This window comes from Heloderma suspectum, chromosome 1, assembly GCF_057233095.1.
Source record: "Heloderma suspectum isolate Gila_16-S chromosome 1, 16-S_ref, whole genome shotgun sequence".
Classification (NCBI taxonomy): Eukaryota; Metazoa; Chordata; class Lepidosauria; order Squamata; family Helodermatidae; genus Heloderma; species Heloderma suspectum.
The window spans coordinates 98,636,778-98,664,277 of record NC_139458.1 but is presented as its reverse complement, the minus strand read 5'-3'; the positions used below and the strand labels follow the sequence as shown (position 1 = coordinate 98,664,277).

Sequence of the window (27,500 nt, the reverse complement as noted above, 5' to 3'; positions counted from 1 at the left end):
AATAAAACAAAACCTGTTGTAAAGACACCTGGTGCAGTTATTCCCAGAGCACTTGTTGCAACTAAATCAAACAGCCTAGAGCTGTGGTTACCCAATCAAAACAAATGTGTGAAACACCAAAAGCTATCTGGCTGAATTCTTCTCCTGAGCCATTCCTCCAGAGACAGCTGGAGAAGGTCACCACCATTTCAAAAGGAGACAACTGGGCTGACAGCATTTCTTAAAATGATGGGTAATCTTTAGCAGCCTGTTTCAAATCTGGAAGCCACATCGCTCTTTATGCATGAGTGCATGGTTGGTTGGTTTAATAAGCCATGCACATGTACAAGTCGGATGTAAATAAAGTATAAAAGAAAACCCTCATTTGCTATACAAGCAGTGGGTGAATTCTGCCTCTTATAAAATATTTCCAAGTCCTCTCAACCAACCTGTACCCAAAAGTGTAGGTGCCCACGGTATAAATATATTCCAGGCTATGTAATTTAACTCAAAAGTTGCTGGTGACACTCAGAATTTTGATTCAAAGGATTCCCTGTTCAATCAGCTGTGACTGTTAATTCTTTCCAAGTACTCTGTGCCATCACATCTGCTGAGATAGTAACACCAGAGCATCTGAATTAATGGCAGTCAGAGGTTCAAAGACACCTAGAGCCCTATGAAATCACATATGGTATTGCAAAACAAGGGGCAGGAAACTGAAGGGTGTTCATATGACTTTGAGTGAACACTTAAGGAGTAAGCAGTAAGCCTGCCACACTCCTAATGCTGATCAGCTTGCTGAATATGCCTGCCTGGTGGCTGCATATTTGGTGTTAATGAGAAAGAGACCCTACAGCTGTATGCGCACAGGGCTTCTCCATACTTTGGGGAAACCTGGCCAATCAGGGTCCCCCCAGAGTGTGAAGGAGTCCTGTGAGCACGGAGCTCTGCATGTGTAGGGCCTCCTTTTCATTTGTGTGACGACCTGTGGTGTTTGGCCAGAGGGAGTGTTAGCATCTGGAGGTATGGCCAATGGGAGCGATTCCACTCAAATGAACACCCATGGACTCAATTGCAAGTTTCATACAGGCCTACTGTGAAAACAGAACAGGTCAGTCATGGCATCAAAGATGTAGGGAAAGTAGAAAACAAGAGAGTAGGAGTGATCGGTAATTATTTCCATGCTCCAGGTGGGGAGCTGAGGTTGAGAGGTTGTGTCTTGCTCAAAGGCGTCCAGCTAAACTACAGGTATGATTTGAACCCGAGCCTTGCAGGCACAGGTGCAGCATTCCACTCAGTGGAGCACACTGGTTCACTGCTGTTATGGCAATGTTGATGCTTAGGGAGAAAATAATCAGATTAAGCTGCCTAGTATACAGCCTACATGATATTAAACAGATCTCCATGAACCACATCTGTAGCATAACAAGAAGACATTCCATGGCAGCAATATCTCAAACAATAATTCTGTCTCTTCCCACTACAACTGCATATACACAAACATGGCACCCGGGTGAAAACATGCACTGACCAAAATAACCATCTTTTAAAAATACGCATTCCATACATTCTCAGAAGATGACTTATGGCTTCCTCCTTCTCCATGTCAAAAGAGCAAATTAAATGACTTAACTCCATGTTAAAGCAGAATGTGGATTGGCCTAACATTTGCTTCTTCTATATGGGCAGATCAAAAACGGGAAGACAGCCTAAAGGAATGCTTGGCTTCAGTTCTGCCGTGACAGACACATTCCAAGACAACTAGCTTCTACATGGAGACACAGAGTATTAAAGTCAAATGCATATGGAAAACAGTGGAGCAAGACAATGTCTTCTCTCCACTGTAAGCTACAGTGAAGTATCCCTTAAATAACTTTGCTGGGCAGCTGCTGATTTTCCCAAACTTATATATAGAAATAAAAATCATCAGCAAACCAAATTCCTTATGGCAAATAGAAAATTCTGAGAGCAGCAATGCATTCTCGCTGCATTATCTGTCCACTGGTATGATGAACCTTGGTTGATCCTGCTCTTGCACCAGGGCACACTCTAATCTGGATCAATTGGTAGATGTGATAAGATATCTAGCCATAATCAGAAATAGTTTTATCAGAGTGCCATGCTCTTGCCTTCCCTCCAATCAGAAAGCAAAATGGCTATGACAGGGAAAGGACAGACTTTGCAAAAGGGGTTAATTTCATGATAAATTCCTTCCTTTCCCATGCAGAAGTTGGGGGGTGGGGGATCAGTTCTGACAATATGCCAAAATCATATCGACAATATGCCAAAATTTCATGAGAATTCCCTTCTCATAAAAATAAAAAAATGCATAAGCTGTGCAATGTGGGAGCCGCAAATTCACACAAGAGGTACTGCTGCCTATTGAACCATGATTAATGCTACCCTGCTGGTCTCAGCAAAGCTCGAAAATAACATGGGCTGATGGCTTTGAAATGTGGTAACAGCTGAAAGCTGTCTTCAGGGTGTTCACAATTCAAAAAATATAATCAGACTAATAGGGTGTGTTAAGGTCTTTTTTACATTCACCCCACAGTGAATTTTTCTGACATTATTGTGATTATGGTCGATCCTGAAAGTGTATGAAAATACATATACACAAGCATAAGCAGCTTGTTCACATGTATGTACAACCTGGGCAAGAATTTCATAATGCTGGTCTGATCCAGCTAAACAATATTTATATTCTTCTTGAGTAATTCTGCTTCTTCATATAAGAACAGAAGAAGAGCCCTGCTGGATCAGACCAAAGGCCTATCTAATCCACCATCATTCACCACCACCAGTAGCCAACCAGATGCCCATGAGAAGCCCACAAGCAGGACATGAGGCAATCTCTTCTACCATTATTATTCCCAAGCAAATAGTATTCAGAGGTATGCTGCCCCTGATCCTAGAAGGAGTATATGGTCATCATGACTAGTAGCCATTGATATATCATCAATGAATTTGTCTAGTTCCCCCTTTAAAGACCTCTATGTTAGTGGTCATCACCACATCTTGTGGGAGTAAATTCCATAGTTCAGCTATGTACTGTGTGTGCTTCCTTTTCTCTGTTCTGAATCTCCCACCATTCAGCTTCAATGGATGATCCCAGGTTCTAATATTATGAAGGTAGAAGAAAATCTTCTCTTTCTACATCTCTATCATGTCCCACCTTACATGCCTGTTTCCCAAACTGAACAGCCCCAAACGTTGTATTTTTTCCATACAGGGGCATTGCTTCAGTCTCTTGATCATTTTGCTTTCCCTTTTCTGCACCTTTTTATACCTTGCACCTTTTACGGTAATCTTTTAATGCTGCACTTCTGTGATGACAGAGGTATTAGATGCTTACTGTACACATTAACCATAGATGCTGACAGCTATACGGGGATTTTATTGAATCATTTTACTTAAATAGATCTCCAGTGTACATTCTATTTAAACGTGGATATCTTTGGTAAAGGTAAACACTCCATATTTTCTACTAGTTCTAATATACCAGAACCTGGAGTAGTTCCTGTTCAGGCTCTCTTTATGTCTCAGTCTCTCCAAAGGCTATTAATAACATTTAAGTTAGTGACAACTCGGGATAGGGCCTTCTCTTTGGCAGGGCCCTGCCTGTGCAAACCCCTCCCAAGAGAGGCTGGCCCCCTCTCTGTTCAGTTTTAGGTGGGCTGTTAAAGCTGTTTTATTCTGTATGGCTTTTTAGAATTTCAAAACAGCAAACAACAGGCATGGGGCACCCGATCCAGATCAGGCCTGGATCACATAACTGCTAATTGTACACATGGTGTCACATCTAGTCTGACCTTCAGTCTTGCCTTCCCAGTCACTATGGTGCCACCTCCTCATCTCTGGCTGGGAATGAAAGCACTCTACTTCCTGGTGTCTGAGATGAAAGCAGCATAATCTCCTGCCATCTCAGGCATCCAGCAGTAGGGAACTTTGTTTCTCAGCCAGAGAAGGAAAACAAGACAGCAGTAGCAACCAAGCATTCAGTTACTGAAACGCTATAGACAGAGGTTAATATGAAAACATAGTTCACAGCACATTCACAGCACAATGAGCTCTGTTTATATGTGTGTCTTCTGAGGCCACAACCCTAAAAACACTTACGCAGGAGAAAGTCACGCTGAACTGAATGGAACTTACTACTGAGCTGTTTGAGTTGTGGGTAGCACAATCAAAAGTAATCTGGAATATTCCCACATCACTGGACATGATCCTATTCAGGGAGAGGGGTGTAAAGATCTTGCTCTTATTCTTAAAATGTGTGTGAGCAACACAGAGCTAAGGTGCCAGATTCAGTCCTGGGTATCTTTGGGTGGGTTTGGGAAAAACTGTCTGGACCCTTGAAAAACCACTGAGCTAGATGGACCATACCTCTGGTTTGGTATAAGGGCAGCTTCCTACACTTTTATTAATAATCTAAATATGATTGTTAAATTTGGGGAGACCACAAGGATCTTTACAAAACCCAAAAAGTACACAAGGGGTTACCATTATTTTCCCCATACAAGTTTTATTCATAGAAAGCCCTGTTTATTAATAGAATGGCAATTGTAATTCAAACAACAGTTCTCTTGGCGCTCCCAATACTTTCGATTTGCTTCGAAGTACAGAACAGACAAGATCCTAGCAACCAGGGTGACAGAAAAGACCCTTATATTGGGCTTCTGAAGCTTCTGACAAATCAAATCTTATCTATCTAGACAAGTTGTGATGTTGTAGCTTCCATTTCATCAGCTATACTAAAGCTGCAGCTAGGGATGTACGAAAGTCACTTACCTTTTCGCAGGGGTGATTCGCGGTGGGGGGGAGGCGCTTCGTTTCTCCCCCCGAAGTTCAGGCGAGGGGGGAGAGGCACCCCGCCTCGCCCGGCCGAAATTCAGGCAGGGGGGGGAGGCACCCCGCCTCGCCTGGCCGAAATTCAGGCCGGGGAGAAGCGCCCCGTCTCCCCGGCCGCGAAAGAAAAAGTGAAAAAAACAACAACCCCGTGATAGGCTACGTAATGATTAACGTAGCCTATCACGGCTAGATTTCCAAAGTCAGCCATGATAGGCTACGTTAATCGTCACGTAGCCTATCACGGCTGACTTTGGAAATCTAGCCATGATAGGCTACGTAAATCGTCACGTAGCCTATCACGGGTGTGTGTTTTTGTTTTTACTTTTTTATTTTGTAATGGCGGCAGTGGCAGCCGGTCGGGAGACCGGCCGCCGCCCCCGCCCCCGCCGAAACGCCACCGAAATGCCGCCGGGACCTGCCACCAAGAGGGACATTCGGCCATGGTAAGTCCCATCCCGGGAGGGGGTGGGGGGCCGGAGGAGAATTTCCCTAACACTTTCGGGGGGCCGAATGCCTCGGCGCTCGGCCTCCCAAAGATTCGTGGAGAAATTCTCCGCCATCCCTAGCTGCAGCCCCAATCACCACTGATGTATGTTATCACTTCAGATGTGGCAATGAGATTCACTTTGCCTAAGGCTAGTACACATAGGATGCAAATGACTACAATTCTTTCAGTGCTAATTTGGGAGATTAAAATAGGAGTAGGTGTGTTTAAACAGGGGTTCATTTAAATGGAATGAAATACTAATATAGCAGTGAGAAGAGAAGAGCAAAAGAGGAATCAAATCAAATTCCAGAACTTGAAAATACACAACTTTCTTTCCCATCTCTATTATATTGCTCATGGGTAAGAACTATGCAAGCATAGAGAAAAGATACGATCTAGTAACAGAATTATTATGCATGGAATATACGTTTTTAATAATGCTGTATTTTAGACTACACTGCTGTTCTTGTTGGTGGTGGTTCATGTGCATGTATATGGGAAAACCAATTATATATAAGAATAATGCTGGGGTAGGGATTCGGGAGGGACTGGGGAGGGATTCTGAATTAATAAGAATACAGAGATATAGAGATATACAGAGATATAGAGATATAGAGATATAAATAAATAAAGACTGATGCTATGTTACACAGCTCACTTGTGAGCAACTATTAATTTCAAAAAATGTTGATAGAGCTTTATGGATTGGGCCAACAAGGAGGGAGAGAGAACTCAAGTTGAAAGTTCATGAGGCTCTCACTATATTTACTTTTTACAGAAAAAACTGTTACAAATACAGCTGCCATTGCACTGAACTGTTTGCTGCTGAGATTCAGGGCCTGGACTACTCTGCAAGCATAAAAGCCCTAAACGGATTGGGGCCAGATTAGCTGAAGGACTATCTCCTCCAATAGGGTCAAATCCTACATCACATGAGCAGAGTTCCCCTTGCTGTTCTCCTTCCTGCAGCCTTCTGTGTGCCCCCAAATCTGCTCTGGAGGGAATCTGTTCCACCAGTGGTGTCTGTTCCACTGGCAGATGGCCAGCACTGGATACAACTCATACATTCCTACCCATATCTTGAGGACATCATTGGAGGTCCTTCGCCGAACGCCACCACCAAGTGATATGGACCCAAAATTGTGGAATGCCCTCTTCAGAGAGGCTCACCTGGAGCCTACTTTGTATTCTTTTTAGTGCCAGTCAAGTACTTTTAAAAAATTATTACAGACCTTTTAGGAGCCTTTTTCAAGCGTTATAACAGATTTTGAAGTCTTCGCTTTTTAAAGTTAAGACCTGTCTGTGTTTAATTTTATTTCTTAATCTTTGCTGTGATGTGTTTTATACTGTAATTGTATCTTTATTGTTTATAGTATATTTTAACAATTTTTTACGTACACTGACCAAAGAACATCGGTTATGAGGCAGCACAGAAATACTGTTAATTAATAAACAAATAAATAAGTAGTAAATTACATGCTGGACTCTTCTTCCCCATATTATCCCCCAAACCAGCTTTGGAGTAGTTTGCACACATATACCAAAGGAAAAACAGACCTACTAATTTGGATGCAACAGCCTTAATTTGGCTTGCCCCTTCTATTTCCCACCTCCAAGCCCCAAGTTCCTACCCTCTGCTCATCTCCCACTGAAGCTCCAGTTTTAAAGAATGCCCTTTTTTCCCTATGTTCTTTTTGTGGTACTATACTCCAATAGAACAAGCACTCTATATAAAATGAAGCGAGTGAATATAGCTGCTCTAGCCAGTCAAGTTTACTAGGAACAGCTTAGAATAGTGTCATTCTTAATTAATTTCTCTTTATGTATAGCCTTGTTAGCAAGTAATGAGGAAAAACGGAAGGGAGCTGACATGTTTGCGATTCACGCCTATGTCACATCAGTCAGAAATTCTTTTTACAAATCTCTCATAATAGTGTACGTCTGTATGTTCATGTGTATAAATATTTGCGTTAATAATTTTGATTAAAAGGGTGTTAGGACTACATGAATTAACCTGTAAATATTAATAGCTTAAACGCTGGTATGATGGGAAAACAATAAAGCACTAATGATGTAGATGAAATTACTTGTTATTAGATATATGCTACTCCTGCCCAGGCACTGAGAGAGAGAGAAAGGGAGAGAGGTAAAGATCATCTACCCCTGAAGCCTCTCACCACGGAAGGACCAGTACGTCTCTCCTAGTGCTTCTGGCAGAAAATGTCAAATGTCAACGTTCTTCCCTTGTTCAGTCTAATTCATACTAATGAACATTTTGAGTGTTCAGTTTATGACTATCCTATTAGCTGACAATACCATATCGATGAACTGCTAAAGAAAATAATTCATTTGACAAAGTGACCTAGCAAAAGTAGAAGAAAAGTAAATAATCCAGTGTAGAGAGCTGCAGAGTGTTCTTAGATGTTAATATGAGATGAAGATACATCAGCTAGCAACATATGGGAATGGACCTTTCGTTATTACTGAGAAGTTAAATTTACACAGCTTATTTTGATACAACAGTCTTCACAGTTAACTGCCATGAGTCCCAAGTACATAACTTGATTTCTTTATAGTCACTTGCTGTGCACCTCTTACAGGCAGACGAGCAGGTTAATTTATGAACTGACTCTATTAAAAAGCATTGTAACTGTGGTGATATGAAGATTCTGTCTGCAATGTTCACTCCATGATTACCCATTTGCACATATAAGTCATCACTTCTTATTAAGAATAAGAATAGCAATAATATATCAATATAATAAAATCTCTAAGCAGTTTATAAACAAAAATGATGATTACATTTGATGGTGTAATTATTAAATGATGAACATGCACTTGCAATCCCAGCTGTTACGGTAGAACCATATGCCTGTCGACTCAGAAATAAGTGCCATTTAATTAAATGGCACTTACTTCCAGTAACTATAGGATTGCAGCTTCAGATTCTTTATTTTATATATATATATATATATATATATATATATATATACACACACACACACACACACACATTTTTATTTTATTTTTATAAATGAAATAAACAATACCAAAATTACCAACAACCTAATCAATACTTCAATTTCCCAACAGTACAATATTCTGATGAGGATACCACAATAACAAAGAAAGAAGAAAAAAGAGAAAGAAAAAAGAGAAAAGGGGGAAAGGGGAGGAGGAAAGGAAGTGAAGAAAAAAAAGAAAAAAACCTCCCTCCCCTTTCCTCCCCCTCTCCCTCTCCCTCCCCCTTAAAAAATTAAGTTTAAACTCCAGCACCCTCCAGCCTCCAATGCCATTCTATTTTAAAAACTGTATCTATAACCTTAACATTCTTACAGTTTAATAAACAGCCTTACATTTCTATATCATATCATCAATCTTATATCAAGGAAACAGGTCTACAATTCATTCCTAAAAGCCTATATTATTAGTAATAATAATAATGAAATATATATAGTATTACATAATAATAAAACTTAATATAAACATTCAACCATCAGTAATAAATTTTATACTAGAGATAGTATCTATTTTAAAATAAAAAATATAAAGAAAAGCAAGAAAAAAGAAAAAATAAAAGAGAAAAGAGAATAAACCAATATAAATATAACCATTTATCTTCTGAATTAGCCTGAGTTATATAGACTAAGCACAAACAGTTAACAAAGCTTGTTTAAAGATTCCAGTTCATGCGGTTGTAACAGAATTCTCATGCATTTTTACAGTAAGCCAAGTCTCCGCCATTTCATGATTTAAAAACTTCTTCATCTGACCTTCAGACAAAATACAAAGTGTAGCAGGATATTTTAAGTAATATTGTAGGTTTACTTGTTTTGCCATATTCTTTGCATTGATAAATTGCCTTCTTTTATTTGCCACCTCTTTGATGTAGTCTGGGAATAATATAACTTTATCTTGTTTCCAGGAAAGGCTTCCAGCCTCCCTTGCCAAGCGCAGGATATAATTCTTTGTGGAGACTTTTGCAAATTGAACTATGAAGGTGTAATCAGTCCCTTTAGCGTTTGGCACACGAAATGCCTGCTCAATATCAAGTAAATAATCAGATGAAATAGGGAGTATCTCATGCAAAAGTTTATCCACAAAAATAGGCAATTTTACATAATTAGGCAGATTTTTAATCCCAATAATCCGTACATTGGATCCTTTAGTGAAGGCCTCCAGTTGAGAGATTCTATCAGAGATATTTTTTAAAACAAATTTGTGACGTAGTTTCATTTCCTGCCACTCGGTTTTCAAGCTCATTAATTTTCATCTCCATTTTTTGCTATGACGCATTAATTTAATCTGTAGCTCCTCGCAGGGCGGTGATGGAATTTTGGATTAAATCCAGCCTTTTGACTTGCTCCGTAAATTGTGAAGATAAAATCTTTATCAGCGTAAATAATTCCCCTATATCTTCTGTCTTCAACACTTTTGACACAGAGGACGCGGGGGGAGTAGATGCCAGCTCCTTTCTTCTCCTCGACACAGACATGTTTCTCTCAAACAGATTTTACAGGTCCTCAGATGTTCTCAAATATTGTTAACGTTTCTTAAATCATCCCTCAGAGGTTGTTGGTATTTCTTAAAGCATATATTACTATGGAACACGTCAGCCCTGTTTTTTCCTATAAAATAGGAGTCTCAGTACAGCTTTTTCAGTTGGTAAAGCTCTGGGGAGATAATCCTGGAATCCAGCCCACCCCCCCCACTATTGCGTGGGAGTTACCTTTCTCCAAGATGTTGTCCAGAGCTGTTGCCTTGCCCCCCCTTTCTATTCCAGGGGGGAGATGAAAAGGTTTTTCAACCTTTTAAAAAGCTGTTTGAGAAAGCTCCCACAGAAACCCATGGGAAGCTACCAGAGCGACATCAGTCCCAACCGGAAGTCAGATTCTTTATTCTTAAAGCGATATGATGAGCCCATGGCTATGGGCTATTTGCACTTAGATCTCTACCCTGACTTATATCACCTCTCAGTAGGGATGTACGGATTCTGTAAAACACATTCCATTTACATTTCATACATTGTCAGGTGCCTTTCGTTCCATCATCTGCTCATTGATGGAATTGGATTTTTTCCAATGTCCTGAATTTGCACAAATTTGCACTTGTGCAAATGCACCCCCCCCCCAAATGTGCATTTCCATGCTTTAACCTATCTTGCTGGTCTACGACTGTAATAAAATTGATTGACTGATTGCTATAACCTATGGGGGAAATGTGCATTTTCAGCCGGTGTTTATTTTACATATTTTTCTATGACTACATTGGTGTAAAATTCCAGAAAAATAAACTGGTCTGCAAGTCTGCAGAATCTGTGCGTCTCTGGAAAAGTCAGTCTGCTGCGGAATCCACAGGTTGGATTCACAGAAATCCAAACTCATTCCATTCCATGGTGGATTTCTCAGATATCCCCTCCTCTCAGATTTACATTTGTTTCTTACAGATGCCATCAGAGATTCAGGCCATTTGTTGAGAAAACTTATTTTAAAATATACTTTTTATTAGCTTTCAAATTATATTCCTAAAATGTACCATCTTATACATGGCTTCTAAAGCTAAGACTAATTCATGAATTATTTCCGTATCAACCAGAGAAAAGAAAGAGGCAACAACAGTGATTGAAAAGTCACACTGGACTGTTAACTTGTCATAAGCTTATTGTTGCTTTTAGTTGTTCTGCATAATATTGCTATGTCAGGAGAACTTATTAAGAACAACTATTTACCACAAACCGTTCCCATGAGGTTTTAATCAAATCATTATAATTTGTATGTCAAAGTTTCCACAGCTTCATGTATGTTTTCTTTTCTTTTTCACAGAAGACAAGATCCTGATGAAACTATTATGTCTATGGTAGAACATAAGGCAAATTTACTCACCTACAACCTGGATGATTTCAGCCAGTAAAACTCCATCGGTCACATCTTGCTGCAGGTCCTTTATCAAACGTTTATGGCCGGATTTTGCTAGATAGTGATTGGCCCAATCTGTATAAATCTGGAAAAAAAGAGAGAGCATAAATGCTACATATTAGGCATTCAAGTGAATTTGCTTTTTAAACCATAATTTTCTCACTTAAACTTAGTTTAAAGCAACCACCAAGGTTTGAAATCCCTGGAATAGAATGTTCCTTGTCTTTTTCTTGAGCTGTCTGAAACAAAGTTAACACCATTAAAATTCAAGGCATTGTGCTGATCAAGTATTCAGCTTATTATAGCTGGGCTTTCCTGTATAGAGATATTTGACATCAGAGCTGGAGGAAACTAAAGAAAGCTTCTAAACATGCTATAGCCTGAATGGGTTATCAGACATGGAACTAAACAGTCTGCAAGATAGACTGGGCTGGATTTCTCTATTTATACTAAAGAATTAAACATTTCCCTACTGTCTCAGTTTTGAGAAGCCCTAAAGGATATTTTTAAAGAAAACTTTATGAATATAATTTTTACATACTCAGTTTTGTAAAAGTTAATAATTTCTAGTATTTGAAATAAATTACTTATTTATTTATTGAAATAAATAAATAAATTTAAACTGATAATTTCCTTTTGAATGCAGCTAGCAAGAAATGTAAATTATTTTGTTATTATATGTATTCACTTTGTATGCGAAACATTCTCCTTACTGTTGTTAGTCCCAGCTAACAACAGTTCTGAACCTGATGTCCAAAATTAGATTTGTGAAACATATATCCCTTTCATCCCAAAATATCCTCACATGCATATGCCTACTGAAAAATTCTCCACTGGTAAATCGAATATTGTTTCCAATGGATTTTTAAAAATACAAATAAGTCCAGAATGGACTCTTGGATTTGTCTACACAAGAACTTCACATGCAAATTGGAAAGGTTCTTACATGCTGAAGTCTGTACTCTATAATATCCATATCAAAATTATATCCCATATTCCATTGTGTTACATTTTTAAGATATCCAGTGTATTGAAGATATAGCCATTTTGTTCCTGTATCATTGAGAGCCTTACAGTCATTGTGACACTACCTGAATAATTTCGGTAAAATAGTTGTCTTCTGCAGAAGTCAAATATGTGTCTACTTCCTGGCTTCTATATAACAATTAAGCTTTCAGAAAAGGCATGTGTGTACTGAAAAGAAAGACATCAGATTGAGGCCTGGGTTGTTATTCCACCAGGAGGCATGTCCCTGAACAGGTTTCCAGTCAGAACACGGCAGAAATGGGTGGTAGGCAATCTTTGTCCATTCCGCCCTCCCTCTGCAGCCACCAGCGCCACCTCCTCCACTGTTCTGGAGCATCCCCCAACTTTCCAGAGCAGATTTTTGGAGCACATAGAAACTGAAGGTCAGTGAAGATCGCCTCCTTCCCCCTTCAGGCAACTGAAAGTCTCCTCAAGATTAAAAGTTGTCCGCTGATGGAAGGAGCCCTTCTGTCCATGGGAGGCTTTTGTTGGATCCAACCCACTGATTCTTCCAGAGATGTGATAAATGCTACACAAACATTTCAATGGAACAAGCTCCTTCACTAAACAAATAATAATGCTGTTAAACACAACTATTTGAAACAAAGGTCAGCTTTCCTTGTATACCCAGAAAAAAACATGGGCATTTAGAACTGACAAATCCACATCACTGAAGCATCTAAAGCTACAGTCCTAGGCATACAAACTTGAAAGGAAGTCCTACTGAGGGCAATGGAAAGTACTTCAAAGTAAACATGCATAGGATGGGACTACATCTGCTCTGACTCACAAAGGTTTTCCTCAGATTCATTCATATTAGCGTGACAGCGAATGCAAATGTTTAGGGTACTGTGTTATTGTCATCACCTCAGATACAATGCTAAATTCACTTACTTATTTACTAAAAATGTACACACACGAACCATACTTCATAAAAAAACAAAATACACACAGACCTGAAATATTATGCAGTATTTAAGATGTTATAGCTACATATCTAAATCTATCTATCTATTTATCTTATATGCCTAAAAAATTAAGACCCATCTAGATGGTTGTCAAAGTGAAAGATACTGCTATTCCTCTGAGGGAATATAGAGTCATATTTTCAAATTTGTCAAAAATGATATAAGCATGATGCAAATTCCAGTCTGTGCCCATTGTGGACATCAGAAAACTGTGCTATAAATGTTACAAAGAAAGTGATGGAAGACCAATCTTGGGAACATTTAAAATGACACTAGAGAATATTTGTTGTCTCAGTAACAAATGATTCATTGCATGCATTCAGATGGGATGAATGACGTTTAGCAGGTCATTTAATTCAGCCACTGCTATGATTTTCATAATTTTAATGCCTCCCTAATTAGCTTCATGCAAACCATCCTCTTGTTACGTCACTTTCACATCATTCTGGGGCATTCCAGTTCTTCAGAGCACAGAAAAGAAGCAGATTAACTAAATTCAACACCCCACAAATGCTTTTAATAAAATAGTTGATAGAATTACAACAAGCACATCTGTCATATAATTACAATCTCAGAAAGAAACAGAATATTCCCTCAACATAGGAGTCAAAAGGGAAATGTGTTTGGAAAGAGACAGGTTAGTGATATCTGGGGGCAGCAGGGGGGGGCATGTTACTTCTTCACACCTTTGAAAACCAAAAATGTCGTTAATATCATCCATTTGCTGAATAAAAAAATTATTCCACCATATGTATATTTGCATCTAATAGAATTAGTTGCAATGGAAAGAGGGAATGTTTCCTAGGTTTTTGCTTTCCAACACATTTTTATGAACACTAAATTACCAAGGTCATTGCTCATTTTTAATAACTCCTGCTTTATATTCACTGCTAGGTCTCCTAGCATACATTAAACTAATTATGGAAGCCTTGCAGAGTACAGGCAAAAACTCCTTACTGCTAGAGGTTGCAATTGCCATCTTAAGTTTCCCCCAGCTTTGCAGGACCTGGGCAGTTCAGCAAAAGAGCTGTTTGCAACACAATGACCCAGTTTAAACCATGGGGACTTGGGACCCTGCAGGAGCAAGCAAGTGTGCTGCCTCCTGAATACTTGCCACTTCTGCTTTGTTTCCACCTTGGAAGACAATCCGGGAACATCCTGGGTTGCGCTCCATGACATCCAAACCTGGCACTCTGAGTTGCTGAGGGAGAAACAACCCAGAGTTTTAGCCCATGGTTTGTTGTTGGGTTAAACTCTGAGTTGTTTCTCCCTCAACAACCCAGAGTGCCAGGTTCAGACATCACAGACCATAACCCAGGGACAAGGTGTTCCTGGATTGTTTACCAAAGCAAAATTGGTGAGCAGTTGGGGGGCAGAATACTTGCTCACTCCTGTGCGATCCCAACTACCCATGGTTTAAACAATCCATGGGTAGTTGTTACATGTGAACCATGTGATTCCCATATCTATGGCTAAGATCCAGTGTAGCTTTTGATATGTAGTCAAAAATGACATATCAATTGATTTATTCAACTGAACAGATGGACAGAGGAACAGAACAAGGAAGATCCTCCTATAGCTGATTATCATATATTTTTAATCAATGTATTGATTTTTAACAGTGCATTTACTTAATCAATATCTCCAGGCAAAAACTTTGAAGTTTTGCAGAGCTCTTGAACATATGAAGTGGCCACTGGTTCATCTACCATGTCCACTTTTGGCTGACGGTGCTTGCCAAGGCCTCAGACCAAGGCTTTCTCCAGCCCTACTGCCAGAGATCCTAATCTTACTAAATGTATCAGGGATTTAATCTGGGACTTTCTGCATGCAAAACATGTGCTCTACCAGCAAGGGCCAAAGTAGACATGACTGTGGCAATTTCCACCTATGGCTTACCTCCCCATTGCTTACATAAGAACATAAGAAGAGCTGTGCTGGCCCAGACCAAGGTTCATCTAGTCCAGCATTCTGTTCACACAGTGGTCAACCACCTGCTCACAGGGAACCCACAAGCAGGACATGAGTGCAAGCCCCCCCCCCCATGTTCCCCAGAAACTGGTGTACATAGGCATACTGCCTCTGATACTGAAGGTAGCATAGAGGCATCAGGACTTGCAGCCATTGATAGCCTTATCTCCCATGAATTTGTCCAATCCCCTTTTAAAGCCATGCAAATATAGTGGCCATCACTATATCTTGTGGTAGTGAATTCCATAGTTTAACTATGTGCTGTGTGAAGAAGTACTTCCTTTATCTGTCCTGAATCTCTCATCAATCAGCTTCATGGGATGACCCCAGGTTCTAGTATTATGACAGAGGGAGGGAGCGAGCTTCTCTCCTCAAGTGCTGTTTTCCACCTCAACCAAGCTCTGATACTAGAAGTGACCTCAGATGGGTAAGAGGGGCTATAATTTGTGGGCAAGGGGAAGGGTTCACTGCCTCTCACCCATTCACCGTGCGTCTCTCTTTCTATGTGAATGTTGCCATCATGTCTAAGAGCCTTTCTCTCTTTCACATTTTTTAAATAATATGCTGGTGAAATACTTGTTTGGGGGGCACTGAAGAACTGCTATTAAGTCACAGCAATTATCTCAGAACACATATATGATGAAAAGAGCTATATATCTGAAAATAGACTTCCTTTTTCATACTCTAGATTTGAATTAGGGGTGTGACAGGTCAATATTACTTTTGCAAATATAACCCAACATTTTCCAGTTCACTGCTGAAGTACTAAAGACAGACCCAACAAGATTTTGACAGATGACCTCATAAAGTCACTATAAGCAGAACACTGCCTGTACAAAAAGAGGAGTAAGACCTAAGGAAACAACTATATTCTAAAATTTGGAAGTTTAAAAACACAAAGGTGGGGAAAATATGCAAGGGTGGCTATTAAAAGTGTGGTCTTGTCAAAAGCTTTGACTGTCACACAGCCAGAGCTTTGACTGGAGCCCACAGTGAACTGGGAAACAGGTTATCTGGATTTATCCAGTAGACCAAAGACTCTTCTATCATATGTGAAAAAGGTACCATAGAAATTTTGTTAACAACTTAGCACGTTTATTTACCCTTGATCAATCTGACAAACTCGTTAATCAAAAACTGAGCTAAACTCTATTTTATTAAAAGCTTAAACTAGAGGGATTTGATAAACGGACAAGGGGGGCCTTCAGGAAATATGTATTATTTGGTGGGAGAAGGCGGGAGGGCAACCAAATCATGGTTTTGCTTCAGCAATGTCCATTGGGATCCTAGTTGAAAACATCCATTTTACAGCAGTCAATAACAATCCAAAGCAGTATTATTAAAACCACCAAAGTCTACTATGAATATGTCACTTTCATGCTTTACGATATTATAATATCGTTATAGGCTTCCTGCCTTGTCTGAGTGCCAAGGTTGTTTGTTTTTTTTTTACAGAATTAATACTGTTAAATATTAATATAGTTAAATATATCACTAGTGAGGTGTCAGTCATTATGACAGGAGTGTGGAGCCAAGGAAGAGTCCCAATACTGACAGGACCACTATAGGTGTACAAAGAATCTCTGGATGATCTATGCATAGCTTTGCAATCCCCCTCCCCAAAGGACAGACTTGAGTGGGGTTGTCTGGAGGGTGGGCTGTACTTAAAGCAACAACACATATTAATTCACTGTGTCTGAATATAACAGGTTTCCCATTCCACAACCCTTTCCTAAACAAATGGCTCTCTAGCTTGGTTTATCACTTTCAAGTAGGCTTTAATTAATTCTGAACAGCCAATATTGTCAACAGACTAAAAGATTATGAAAGGAAGTCAGAAAGCTGGAAAGAATCCTCTGGGAATTTATTCCAGATGATTTTGCATCAAAATCAAGTGTGGAAGAAAGAGAATATTTCCATATATGTTACCTCCATTTCAGATTAATCACAACTCCACTCAATAACCTAAAATTTAATACTCTTAAACCTTATTGGGTCAATTGCAGAGTTAAGAAGGTAATTCTCCCCCACTGAACGCACCCGGAAATGCTTAACTTTGGCTGAATTTAGCCCACTGCTTATGTGTGTTTTTCCTAATTAAAAGACAAAAGTCTAAATTGGGAAGACAACTTAATTTAGGCAACTTAGGGCGCAATCCTATGGCCACTAGTCAGTGGCTAGACAGCCATAGGATAGCTTGGTTCCCAGGAACCGACCTCGGGGCACGTGCTCTGTGGTCGGGTCACTGAGAACTGACCTCCACCCACTCCCACACTGCCTCGTAGGCAGCACAGATCGGCCCTACACTCCACACTTGTAAGAGGAGCACAGAGCAGTGAAAACGGGGCATTCCTGGGGGCAGGCTGGGGCGGGGCGGGCAAACGTGCCTTTCCGACACTTCCTATGCATCGTTCAGCGTCCACGCCCCCCACCCCGCTCCACCTTCCCGCAGCTAGACAGCCAAAATCGGCTGTTTAGCCATGAATGCAGGGTGCCTGAAGTGTGGAGGGGAAGATACCCTCCACGCTGCTCCTGCCCTGCATTGGATAGGCGGTTGCCTCCGAGTTTGAAGGCAGCCACCTATCCCAATAGAATTGCGCCCTTAAAATAGAATAATTAGATACTTGCAACCTGTGCCGGCTCCAGGTTTTTGAGGACCCTTGACCAAGACACCCTCAATGGGCCCCCTCCCTCAGTGAGTTGGCCTGCTCACCCCCAGTGTCATCAGCTGCTTAACCATTTGCTTGATAGACAAAGAGCCAGTGAATAAGTAGGCAGAGGCATCTCCTCCTCCTCCTTCTCACCACCACTATTGTCTGGGCTGGAGTAAGAGGCAGGTGAACAAGCAGGTTGCAGTGGTGAAGAGAAGAAGCAAGTCCAGGGGGCTTTTGTTAGGGGACCCCTGTTGAGGTGGGTCCTTGGCAGACGCCCAATTATCACTACCCTTGTCGCTGGCCCTGCTTGCAGCATCCTATTATTTAGTACATAAACAAACACACATGGAGGGCTAGTGCACATATAACACTCTCAGTTTCTAAGGGAGCAATCCTATCATGATAGGCAGCCATCTCCGAACTCAGAGGTGACCGCCTATCCAATGCAAGAAGGGCAGAGTGCGGAGGGGATCTTCTCTTCTGTGCTCCGGCTGCCCCGCATTTGTGGCTAGACAGCCAAAATTGGGACCTCAGAGCGGCGCGGGGGGCGGACAATGCACAGGAAGCATCATACCAGCACTTCTGTACTCCCCACCCCTCCTTGCCCCAGGGAACACCCCCTTTTCCCCCACTCCACACTGCTCTTACAAGGCTGGAGCCCCAGGACATTCCATGCCACCTATGAGGGGCTGGGGGCTGGGAACCGACTAATCCTATGGCCATCTAGCCACTGTTTAGCAGCCATATGATTGCGCCCTAAACCAGTTTTAACCCATGAGTTCACATTTTGAGTTAAACAGCAACTCTGTCTTACCCTGAACCATAATGGCTAAGTAAGGTGGTTAGTCTTTGCAGGAACAAGTCTCAGTCCAAAAAAGGAGGCAGAGTAGGAGTATGTTTGCTGTTCTATGTTTAATCATGGGTACACATTCATGATCATTGCATCTGCACCACTTTATACATAGCATTTTGTGTGATACTGGTTATTCAGCAGAAGGCAGTACTGTATCTGCAAAAGAAAATATATAAAAATACTGTTTTGGACAAAGGATGTATGAGGAATAAAGAAGGATGCAGATAATAAAGATCTACATAAATAGGTGCAGTACAAAAAGCTTTCCTGGAGAATTTAACTTCTCACACACAACTATGATTGAGCTATCTTCTATAATAAAAGAGGATGTCTTGTCTGTCAGTCAATGCCATTGTAAAACTGTGACACCTGAAAGTTGGCATGCTTACTAAACTGACAAGGGGACCCTTAGGGGTGTGCACCTTTGGGTTATTTGGTTTTTTAAATGCATAACAAAATGTCTCGAGTTCTTCCCTTCACTTCCCTCATTGACAGTTACTAACAAAGCAGACTCTTTCTGCTGCCCCTCTGAACATTTTCTTTTGAAGGAATGTGTGTGAATCAGTCTCTCATGAGTATGACTCAAGGAGAGGCCACAGTAACAGCTGAACACTATATTTTTGACAGCAACTACCATAATTAGAACTGATCAAAGAGTGTGTTATGTTCGTTGTTGGCTGACAAAGTTAGTCAGAGCAACAACAAAACCCCCACAAAAAAGCATGTGTTAATGCCGTGCCTTTCACAGTGCTATCTAAAACCACAAGGGACTTTTGAGATTTACACTGTACTTAAACTTAGCATCAGCACACTGAGGTGGTGCTCACAGGAACATTCACATTTACTGCTTCTCACAATCGAGCCAAGTACAATAAAGTGCAAGTGTGAAACAGCCCTGCTCAAAACCTAATTTTCCTATAAGGCTATTTTAAAAAGGGAATGAGAAATGGTGAGCCTGCATCTCAAATCCCACCCACTAAGGGGCAAACTAATGGAGTGTGTGTGTTTTTAACCACCCCGCGGTGGAGTGGGGGTTGGAATTTCATGGAAAAAAAATGGGGGAGGGAAGATTATCCACCCTCCCAGAGTGCCATGGTCCAGATCTGAATCAGCACCGCATGCACCTAAACGGAGGTAAAGAAAACTAGCAGGTATGGCTCCCCCATATGTGCTGGGCAGAACACTTAGTTTGGCCCTAAAATAGTTTCAAAACAACTTCTGCTGCCACAGGTTTCCCTTTTGCCACACCTCCTTCAACTCTAAGTTGGCAAATGGGGTCCAAGGAGCACCTCTCAGGAGGCTGAATCTGACAATGGGGCCTCCAGTTACTTTGAAGTGGTGCCATTTTGTATTCCTGCTCATTAATAATTTGCCATTGAATCACATTTGAATGTTCTGTCAGTTGACTTCATTGAGCCAATGTGGTATGGTGGTTGGAGTGTTGGACTAGGACCTGCTAGACCTGAGTTCAACTCCCTGCTCAGCCATGAAACTCACAGACTGGTCTTGAGCCAGTAACTATCGCTCAGCATAGCCTGCCACACAGGGATGTTGTGAGGTAAAAATGGGGGAGAGAACCTCACGCAGTGCTCTGAACTCCTTAGAGGAAGGATAGGATATAAATTTAACAAATACACTTCTGCGCGATCATTGTTGGATCCGTTCTTAATTTTTTTAATTAGATGTATTTAATTAATTCATTTTGATTAACCTTTAAAAAAAAGCCTTGTTATAGCATTGTCATACTTCAAACATCATGAGCTAGCATCATTCTTACATTTTAGTAACAGTGGAACAATAGTAAAAACTTATCATAAAATCTCATTGGCTCTGTTAAACCAGGATTCCAAATATAACTCCCAGAAGCTAGCATAACCTTTCTAAGTACTTGGCAGAAATGATTCCAGCACGTGTGCTCTACAGAAGCATTAGATGTACCTCTAAACACAGATCAAACCCCTATGCAGATGTTCCCTTATGAAACCAATAGTTATTCCCAACACTGTCACACACTTATGTGAACTTCCTTGCCACACAGCTTATCTAACCATAACGTATCCCCCAACAAAATAGGGACGCTCTTATGTACTTACACAACCCCAGTTCTCAGACCAAAAATCATCGCCTGAACACCCTGCCTACCCACACTAGTCACTTCATGCCTGCTGTATATGGTATTAATTTACACGACTCTACCAGTTGCATGCCCTGTACAAGCTTCCGAAGCAAAGTGCTAGTGTACTGACAAAACAGTTCAGATTTTTTAAAAAATCTTATTAGTTTTTAAATATATACACCATTTTTTGCCTTCTAGAAGTTTGAGTCTGTTCAAATTTCATAATGTTCAGAGTACTTAGTCTCACAATACGCTAGCTGTACTCATTACAGAAAAATGCAACTCAAACATATTCAACAGTATTTACTCTCTCAATAAGCAGCTTCAGGTATCTGTAGAAGAGAAACGTTAAAAACATTTCAACAAACACATACAAAATAAGTAGTCAGGGCGAGTAAGTTACAAGGAACACGTATCAAAAACAGGGAATGCCCAAGGTCAACAGACACAGCTGGACTACATGCACTGGGTCTGTAGCACCAATACATTTAACTGAATGAGCTTTGCCTCCTTCTTTAGCAGCACTTCTCCCATAATTTCTTTACAGTAGTCTCTACATACATTAAGCAGAGCTTTTGACCCTAGGTATGATACCGTAAACAAACAAACAAACAAACAAACGACTTATCTTAAAAGTGCATATACAGAAAGTCACCAAAAAATGGAAATGAAGTTCCACAATCCAGGATGGATCGTCAGCCTCACTGTATCCCCACAGTAATAATATACAATAGGAAATAATGATCTGCTTACTCTTTTATAGTGATCACAGGAAAATTTACTTCGCTCACAAGCTGGGCCCCGGAAATTCATACTTATTGGCATAATATTTAACATCAAAGTAAAATGGACATTTACAATCCAGCCTGCTCTTCTTTGTCAGGGGATGTACAGTCGGGGGTGGAACATATGTTGGCAAGTAAAGCCTCAGTAGTTAATTTTAGTGGAGGTCATGCATGCACCCTGATCAAATTTTCTTACACAGGAAAGTTTTGCTGCATTAGCATACCCACCCAATTACAGTTCATGCATGCCTCTCAGCCCCTGTAACTCTCTCACCTCTTCCTTTTCTTACCAGTCTGATTCAGTACAATCCTGGGCACCCTTTAAAATCCATGTAACATCTACTGTTTTGAGAAGAAGAATATGTCCAAGGTAGCAAATATTTCACAGCTTTAAATTGTTAAACAAATAACACCAACAAAACACATGCAAGCACCAAGATATTACCTGAAGAAGCACATGGAATTGCTGAATCCATAGTCTGCTAAAAATCCGTTGGTTTTTGCCTCTGATTTCAACAAGGTGTGGACTGCAATGAGTCATTGGCTATATTAACTGAACACAGATTCGTCTCAGTGTTTTTTTTATCTAAATAACATTTCAGGTTTGGTGGATTTTACTATGCAAACCTTGATCATTATTTTTTTAGATTTTCTATTGAAAATAAGAATGGGATAAGCAGAAAACAAGAAGCAAGTATTTGTGTTTTAAAATGCAGTAAAGAGTGCAATCTTATGCATATCTACTCAGACATAAGCCCCAATGAATTCACTGGGGCTTACTCCCAAGCAGGTGTGTATAGGATTGTAGCCTAAGCTGGCTTCTGTGCAGGTTGAGACAAATGTCCCTTCTTCTCTTTAGCCACACCTAATTGGGAGGCACTGCCAATTATGGTATGATAGAGGTGGGAAGCTATGATGTACTAGGTTGGTCCATTTTTCAGAACATGATGTTTTCACAGAGTCATTTAAAACCAAACATCAAAAGCTAGCAGTGCCCCTTACTAATTAAATACTTTACTAACTGTGAGCAGGGGGGACAGCTGGGAAATATATAGAACTCTGGTCTGGGGATGAGCCTGTAACGCATCATCCACAACAATACATGTGTCACCTTCAAGGCGGAATTGGTTCTTTACCACCTTTGAGCAATGTACAACTGTGCACAGTTAGAGACCCAATCAATTTTCCACTGAAAGCAATACGGGGGGAAAAAATCCCACTGATTTTAGTGGAACTGAATTGTAGCCTCATTCACCACCCATAGTATCTCTCAAGATACCTGCACAATACAGATCACTTTGTAATGTTGTACAACACATTTTTTACTGCATTGAAAGAAACAAGGATACAATCTTGATTCAATGGAAAAGAACTCCATTGAATGTAGTGTTAAGGTACAATAAAATAAATATAAAGCTGTGCAATACCCATAATCAAATCCTAGCATGACAACTCTGTGCCGGCAGATAAGTCAGCAAAAGAAACGGGTCCCATTTATTAACTGGGCAATCCTACTACTGTTCACAGTGTTTAAATAAAACCACAGTTTAAAAATACATACACTCTTTGCATTTTCTCCCTATAAACTGTGACTTTGATCGCAGTTAAAATAATATACGTATCTTCGTTCCAAAGTGCTGTTTTACATGGTTTATACAGGCAGGTGTCCTTCATATTGTTGTATGTGGCCCTTCATTTTTCTACCTCAACACTACAATGTAGAGAGAACAGAAATTACAACTGAATCTCCACCCCTGTACCAGACACTACTGGCTCAAGTTCATACTACCATCAAATACTTCCAACTGATGCCTGCTGCTAAATAAAAGGTAATTGATATTGCAACATGCTGTCAGCTGAGATAGCTACCCTCCCACCTGCTTTCACCTACCCTTTCTGTAATGCCCTATTCCCCAGTTTCCCTACAATTCTCTCACTCCCTTCCTAAATGTGAGGGGAAAAAAGTCCCTTTACAGCTTGCCTTTATGAGACAGGAAATTCCTCTCAATCTGGACATCTCCCCTTTACCTCAGCAGTCACTGCCTGGTCCGCAATCTAACTCCCTCACAGCCCTTTTGCTCCCTGAGGAATGCAAATTTTGAAAGCGAGGCTGGAGGTGAAATTATACCTGAAGCTGTGTACCCTTCAATTCATGTCAATCCAGTGTCACATTTCTTGCTCTCTCTCTCTCTAGCTGTTTAGACTGTAGGCTGAGCACCAAAGAACTGGAACACAGCCGTATTTCAGACTTAACATCCTGCTGTTAAAGCAGAAACCTATGGATAATAAAGTCATAGTAGGCAAACGGTTAAGGCTTGAGAAGGACTGGAGTCTGGTTCAACTCTATTTTCCTTTATGGTTCACTGGCTTGTGGCATCAGGGTTTGCTAATTCAAGGACCGTGGCGCTTGTTACAACAAAAGATGGGCAACTTTCTCCAAGACTTGTGTTGGATCAGCTCAGAAAACAAGCAGAACTATTTCCCCAGAAGTCAGAAACAGATGAGCCAATACAACTTCAGAACACTCCCCCAAAATCACCCCTTCCCCCAGCTCCCTTCCATCCCAAACTACCTTTGGGGATTCTGAAGTTGGGGACAGACAAGATGTTAAGTGAGGAATTTGTCTCCAGCTCACATCTGAATCCGAGCCAGAGAAGAATTCTGGGCTCCTATATGATCGCCTCAAAGAAGAAGCGATCTGGACTGTCAGACTCTTTATCTTCATGTGGTTCTCATGCCTTGAGATTTTTTCTTTTTGGAAATTGATTTTTATTATCTCAGCATATTTGGTCTATGTGTTTATATGCTATGCATTCTCTTGTTCACTTAACCAGTTGTATATTTGTTGTTTTAAAGATTCAAATAAATTTGTATCGTCTATATATACTAATAAAAAAATATTTTTTTAAAAAAGAGGTGAGCATTTACAAGCCCCCAAAGCTCATATCTAGGCCTGTGCCTGGTGAGCTTTTGCTGACATTTCCAATGGAGATGGTCTATCCTTGGGGTCCTGAACATGGTGCCCATGTGCACCAATGTGCACCAATGTGCACCAATGTGCCCATAGACACTTTATCTTGACACCCACCAGGCTCCCTGCCCCTCCTGATTTTTCTTAAGATTTGTTTTTAATTTATTGGGAGGCTGGCATGCTGCAAAGATGACTGACTCCAGTGCCCTCTTTATTTGAGTTCAAAAGAGTAGTTTTGTGTTTTGGAGCTCAGACTTCACCTCTGCTTGTGCTTAGGTTCTTAAGGCATAATCCTATGCATGTTTAGACAGAAAAAAGTCCTACAATTCCCAGCATTCACCAGCCACCACTGCTTGCTGAGGAATCCTGGGAGTTTTAGGAAGTTTTTCTGTCTAAACATGCATAGGATTGCACCCTTAGCCAAGTTACTTTCCTTCTAGGCTCACCAGTTTGCATTCTAGGAAATGGGTGTTTGGGGGCCAACCACACCCACCATGGTAGCCATTTTATGAATCAGCAACCTCCCATGGCAGCCATTTTGTGAGAATGCCCATGACACTCAAAATTTCAGATGTGTCCACTTGCCCAAAAGGGCTGAGGCCCCTAGCCTTAAGACATGAATAGGAACACATATAGCAGTGAATTCATTTTGCTTCAGTGCAGCAGGCTGGATTGCATGGGCGTTCCAGCTCTAGGCTTTTAGACACTTTACATCTATAATTAGATCTGTTTTGTCCTTGTTTCCAAAATATATACCACCTTGCTTCCTTCTGCTCTACCCACCCACACACTTGAAAATATCAGTAGAATACCGGAACTTTCTTGCTTAGAATCAAGTATTCCACAGTGACAGTGGAGTGATGATACTTAACACTAAGTAAAGTAAAGTAGCCACTTCAGATGCTGATAGTTAGAGGACATTTTGTCTTCTACAAAATGCATGATATTTTTGTAACGTCCTCTTCATCCATTTAGGGGTTTGGGGGAAAGCCTCTAGAGCATTTCTAAAATGGAATTAATTCAGATGCACATGGCAGCTAAAGTTATTTACTTTTCATGAAGCAGTTAAAACAGCTGTAAAGTGTTACTTTGGCAAAAGTATTCTCCCATAAAATAAACAGTCAAACTGTCAGGTTCCTATCCTTCACTTTGGCAAGCAGCGAGGAGAGAGACTATTGTTGCTTGTGTATCATTTAAATATGAAGTACAAGCAAGCTTAAGTTACAAGAAGGCAGTGTCTCTCCATGTTCCAAATATTAAAACAAAACTTGCCAAGGACTGTGTCTGAGCAAGCTCTATTTTGCTTCACTGGGCTGCATAAGAACTACTGTTGATGTTACAAAAATAGACAAAGTCCATAAACAATTGGAGATCAAAAGTAGCCTTCCCAGACTTCATTTCTGGGTATGGCTGTTAGCAAACCTTGTTCCAACAGCCTGAGACCCAAAGGGTCAAAGTACACGTTAACGTTAACTGCATGGCAATTTTCTACGAAATCTTGCCCCGACCCCTCACCACTGATGTCAACAGAGGCTTTTTTCTTTTTTTAACTCCTGCACATGTGCGCGGGGGCGGAGGTTGCAGGGGAAATTAGGGTAGGGGTAATCCTTCCCTCCCAGTGCATGGTGGTACCAATCCAAATCAGGGCTACGCACACTTACTCTAGAATAAAAAATCCACAACTACATGCTATGCAATTAACATAATGTCTAGTTTGACCCAAACAAAACGTTACTTTTTTATGTAGCATGATGAGGCTATATCTATTCTTTTTTCTTAGTCAAAAGTAAGCACAGGAGGCCTGATCCAGACTTGGACATTAGCGTGAGGGTTAGGGGAGCTTTAATCCTTTGTCCCGCAGTGTGGTGACAATCCGCGCCTGCAATTTGAATACAGAAAAGGTTCCCATTTGCTTCAATGGGAATTTTTTTCCTATGAAATTGCAGGCATAGCACCAATTCTGATCTGAATTGGGAACACAGCAGAGAACAAAGGGCTAAAGCTTCTACAAGCCATGAGGGTTCCAGTCTGAGTCAGGTTCCATGCCCTAAAAAAAAAGATGTCAGGGGAAAGATACACGACTACATGTCATGTCTAGTTTGGGCTTGAGATTCAAGTACTGAAAGGTTACTAGGGAAACTAGCTGTTTCCCGCCTCCCAGCTGAGCAGAGCAGAGCAGAGCAAGCTGCTCCAGCTGGTCCAGGGACTACAGAAGCAGGCAAGCTCCCAGAGAGCGAGCGAACAGGGGGAGCAAACAGGAGTTGGCCAGGGAAGTTGCAGTGGTTGAAGAGCCAAAGGAGACAAAAGAGACAGAGGCTAAGAGGTAAGTGGGTTGCAGGAAGCCCAGGGCACTGCCCTTTATCCTTCTGACTGGCTGTGAGCTCACCAGGAGCTTCTGAGAGCTCCAACTGAATTGGAGGGGTGTGGCCTGAGTACTCCCAGCAGCTGACTGGGCGGGAAGCTTCAGTCTGTTTCCTGCCTCCCAGCTGAGCAGAGCAGAGCAGAGCAAGCTGCTCCAGCTGGTCCAGGGACTACAGAAGCAGGCAAGCTCCCAGACAGCAAGCGAACAGAGTGAGCGAACAGGGGGAGCAAACACGAGTTGGCCAGGGGAGTTCAGCAGGGGAGGTCAAGGGGGAGGCCCCTAACATTTTTTTTTAATTATTTTTATTTTTTATTTTAACTAACTTTTTTCCATTTATTTGTCTTGTAACACACACTTTCACACCAGTGGGACTCTGCTTTTAACCTCTACTGAGTAGAGGAGCAGGCACAGGCTAGTCTAGAACAATCACAAAGCTAGACACAAAAAGGGAAAAGAGGCTATGGAAGGACAGGACTCTCCAGTGGTGGTGACCTGCAAGGTGTGTGCAATGTTTGTTTTCTTGCCTGAGAACAACATGGCCTACACCTGCAACACGTGCAAG

General features: G+C 40.9%; 1 protein-coding gene across 1 annotated transcript in view; it reads right to left on the bottom strand.

Annotated features, from left to right (window-relative positions):
* The window catches only part of NAV2 (neuron navigator 2), a 368,840-nt gene that overhangs the window by 245,798 nt on the left and 95,542 nt on the right, over positions 1-27,500 (bottom strand). Inside the window, exon 2 of the mRNA XM_084852298.1 lies at positions 11,200-11,317. Within this exon, the coding sequence (XP_084708424.1) occupies positions 11,200-11,317 (118 nt within the window). The remainder of the gene's footprint in view (positions 1-11,199; positions 11,318-27,500) is intronic.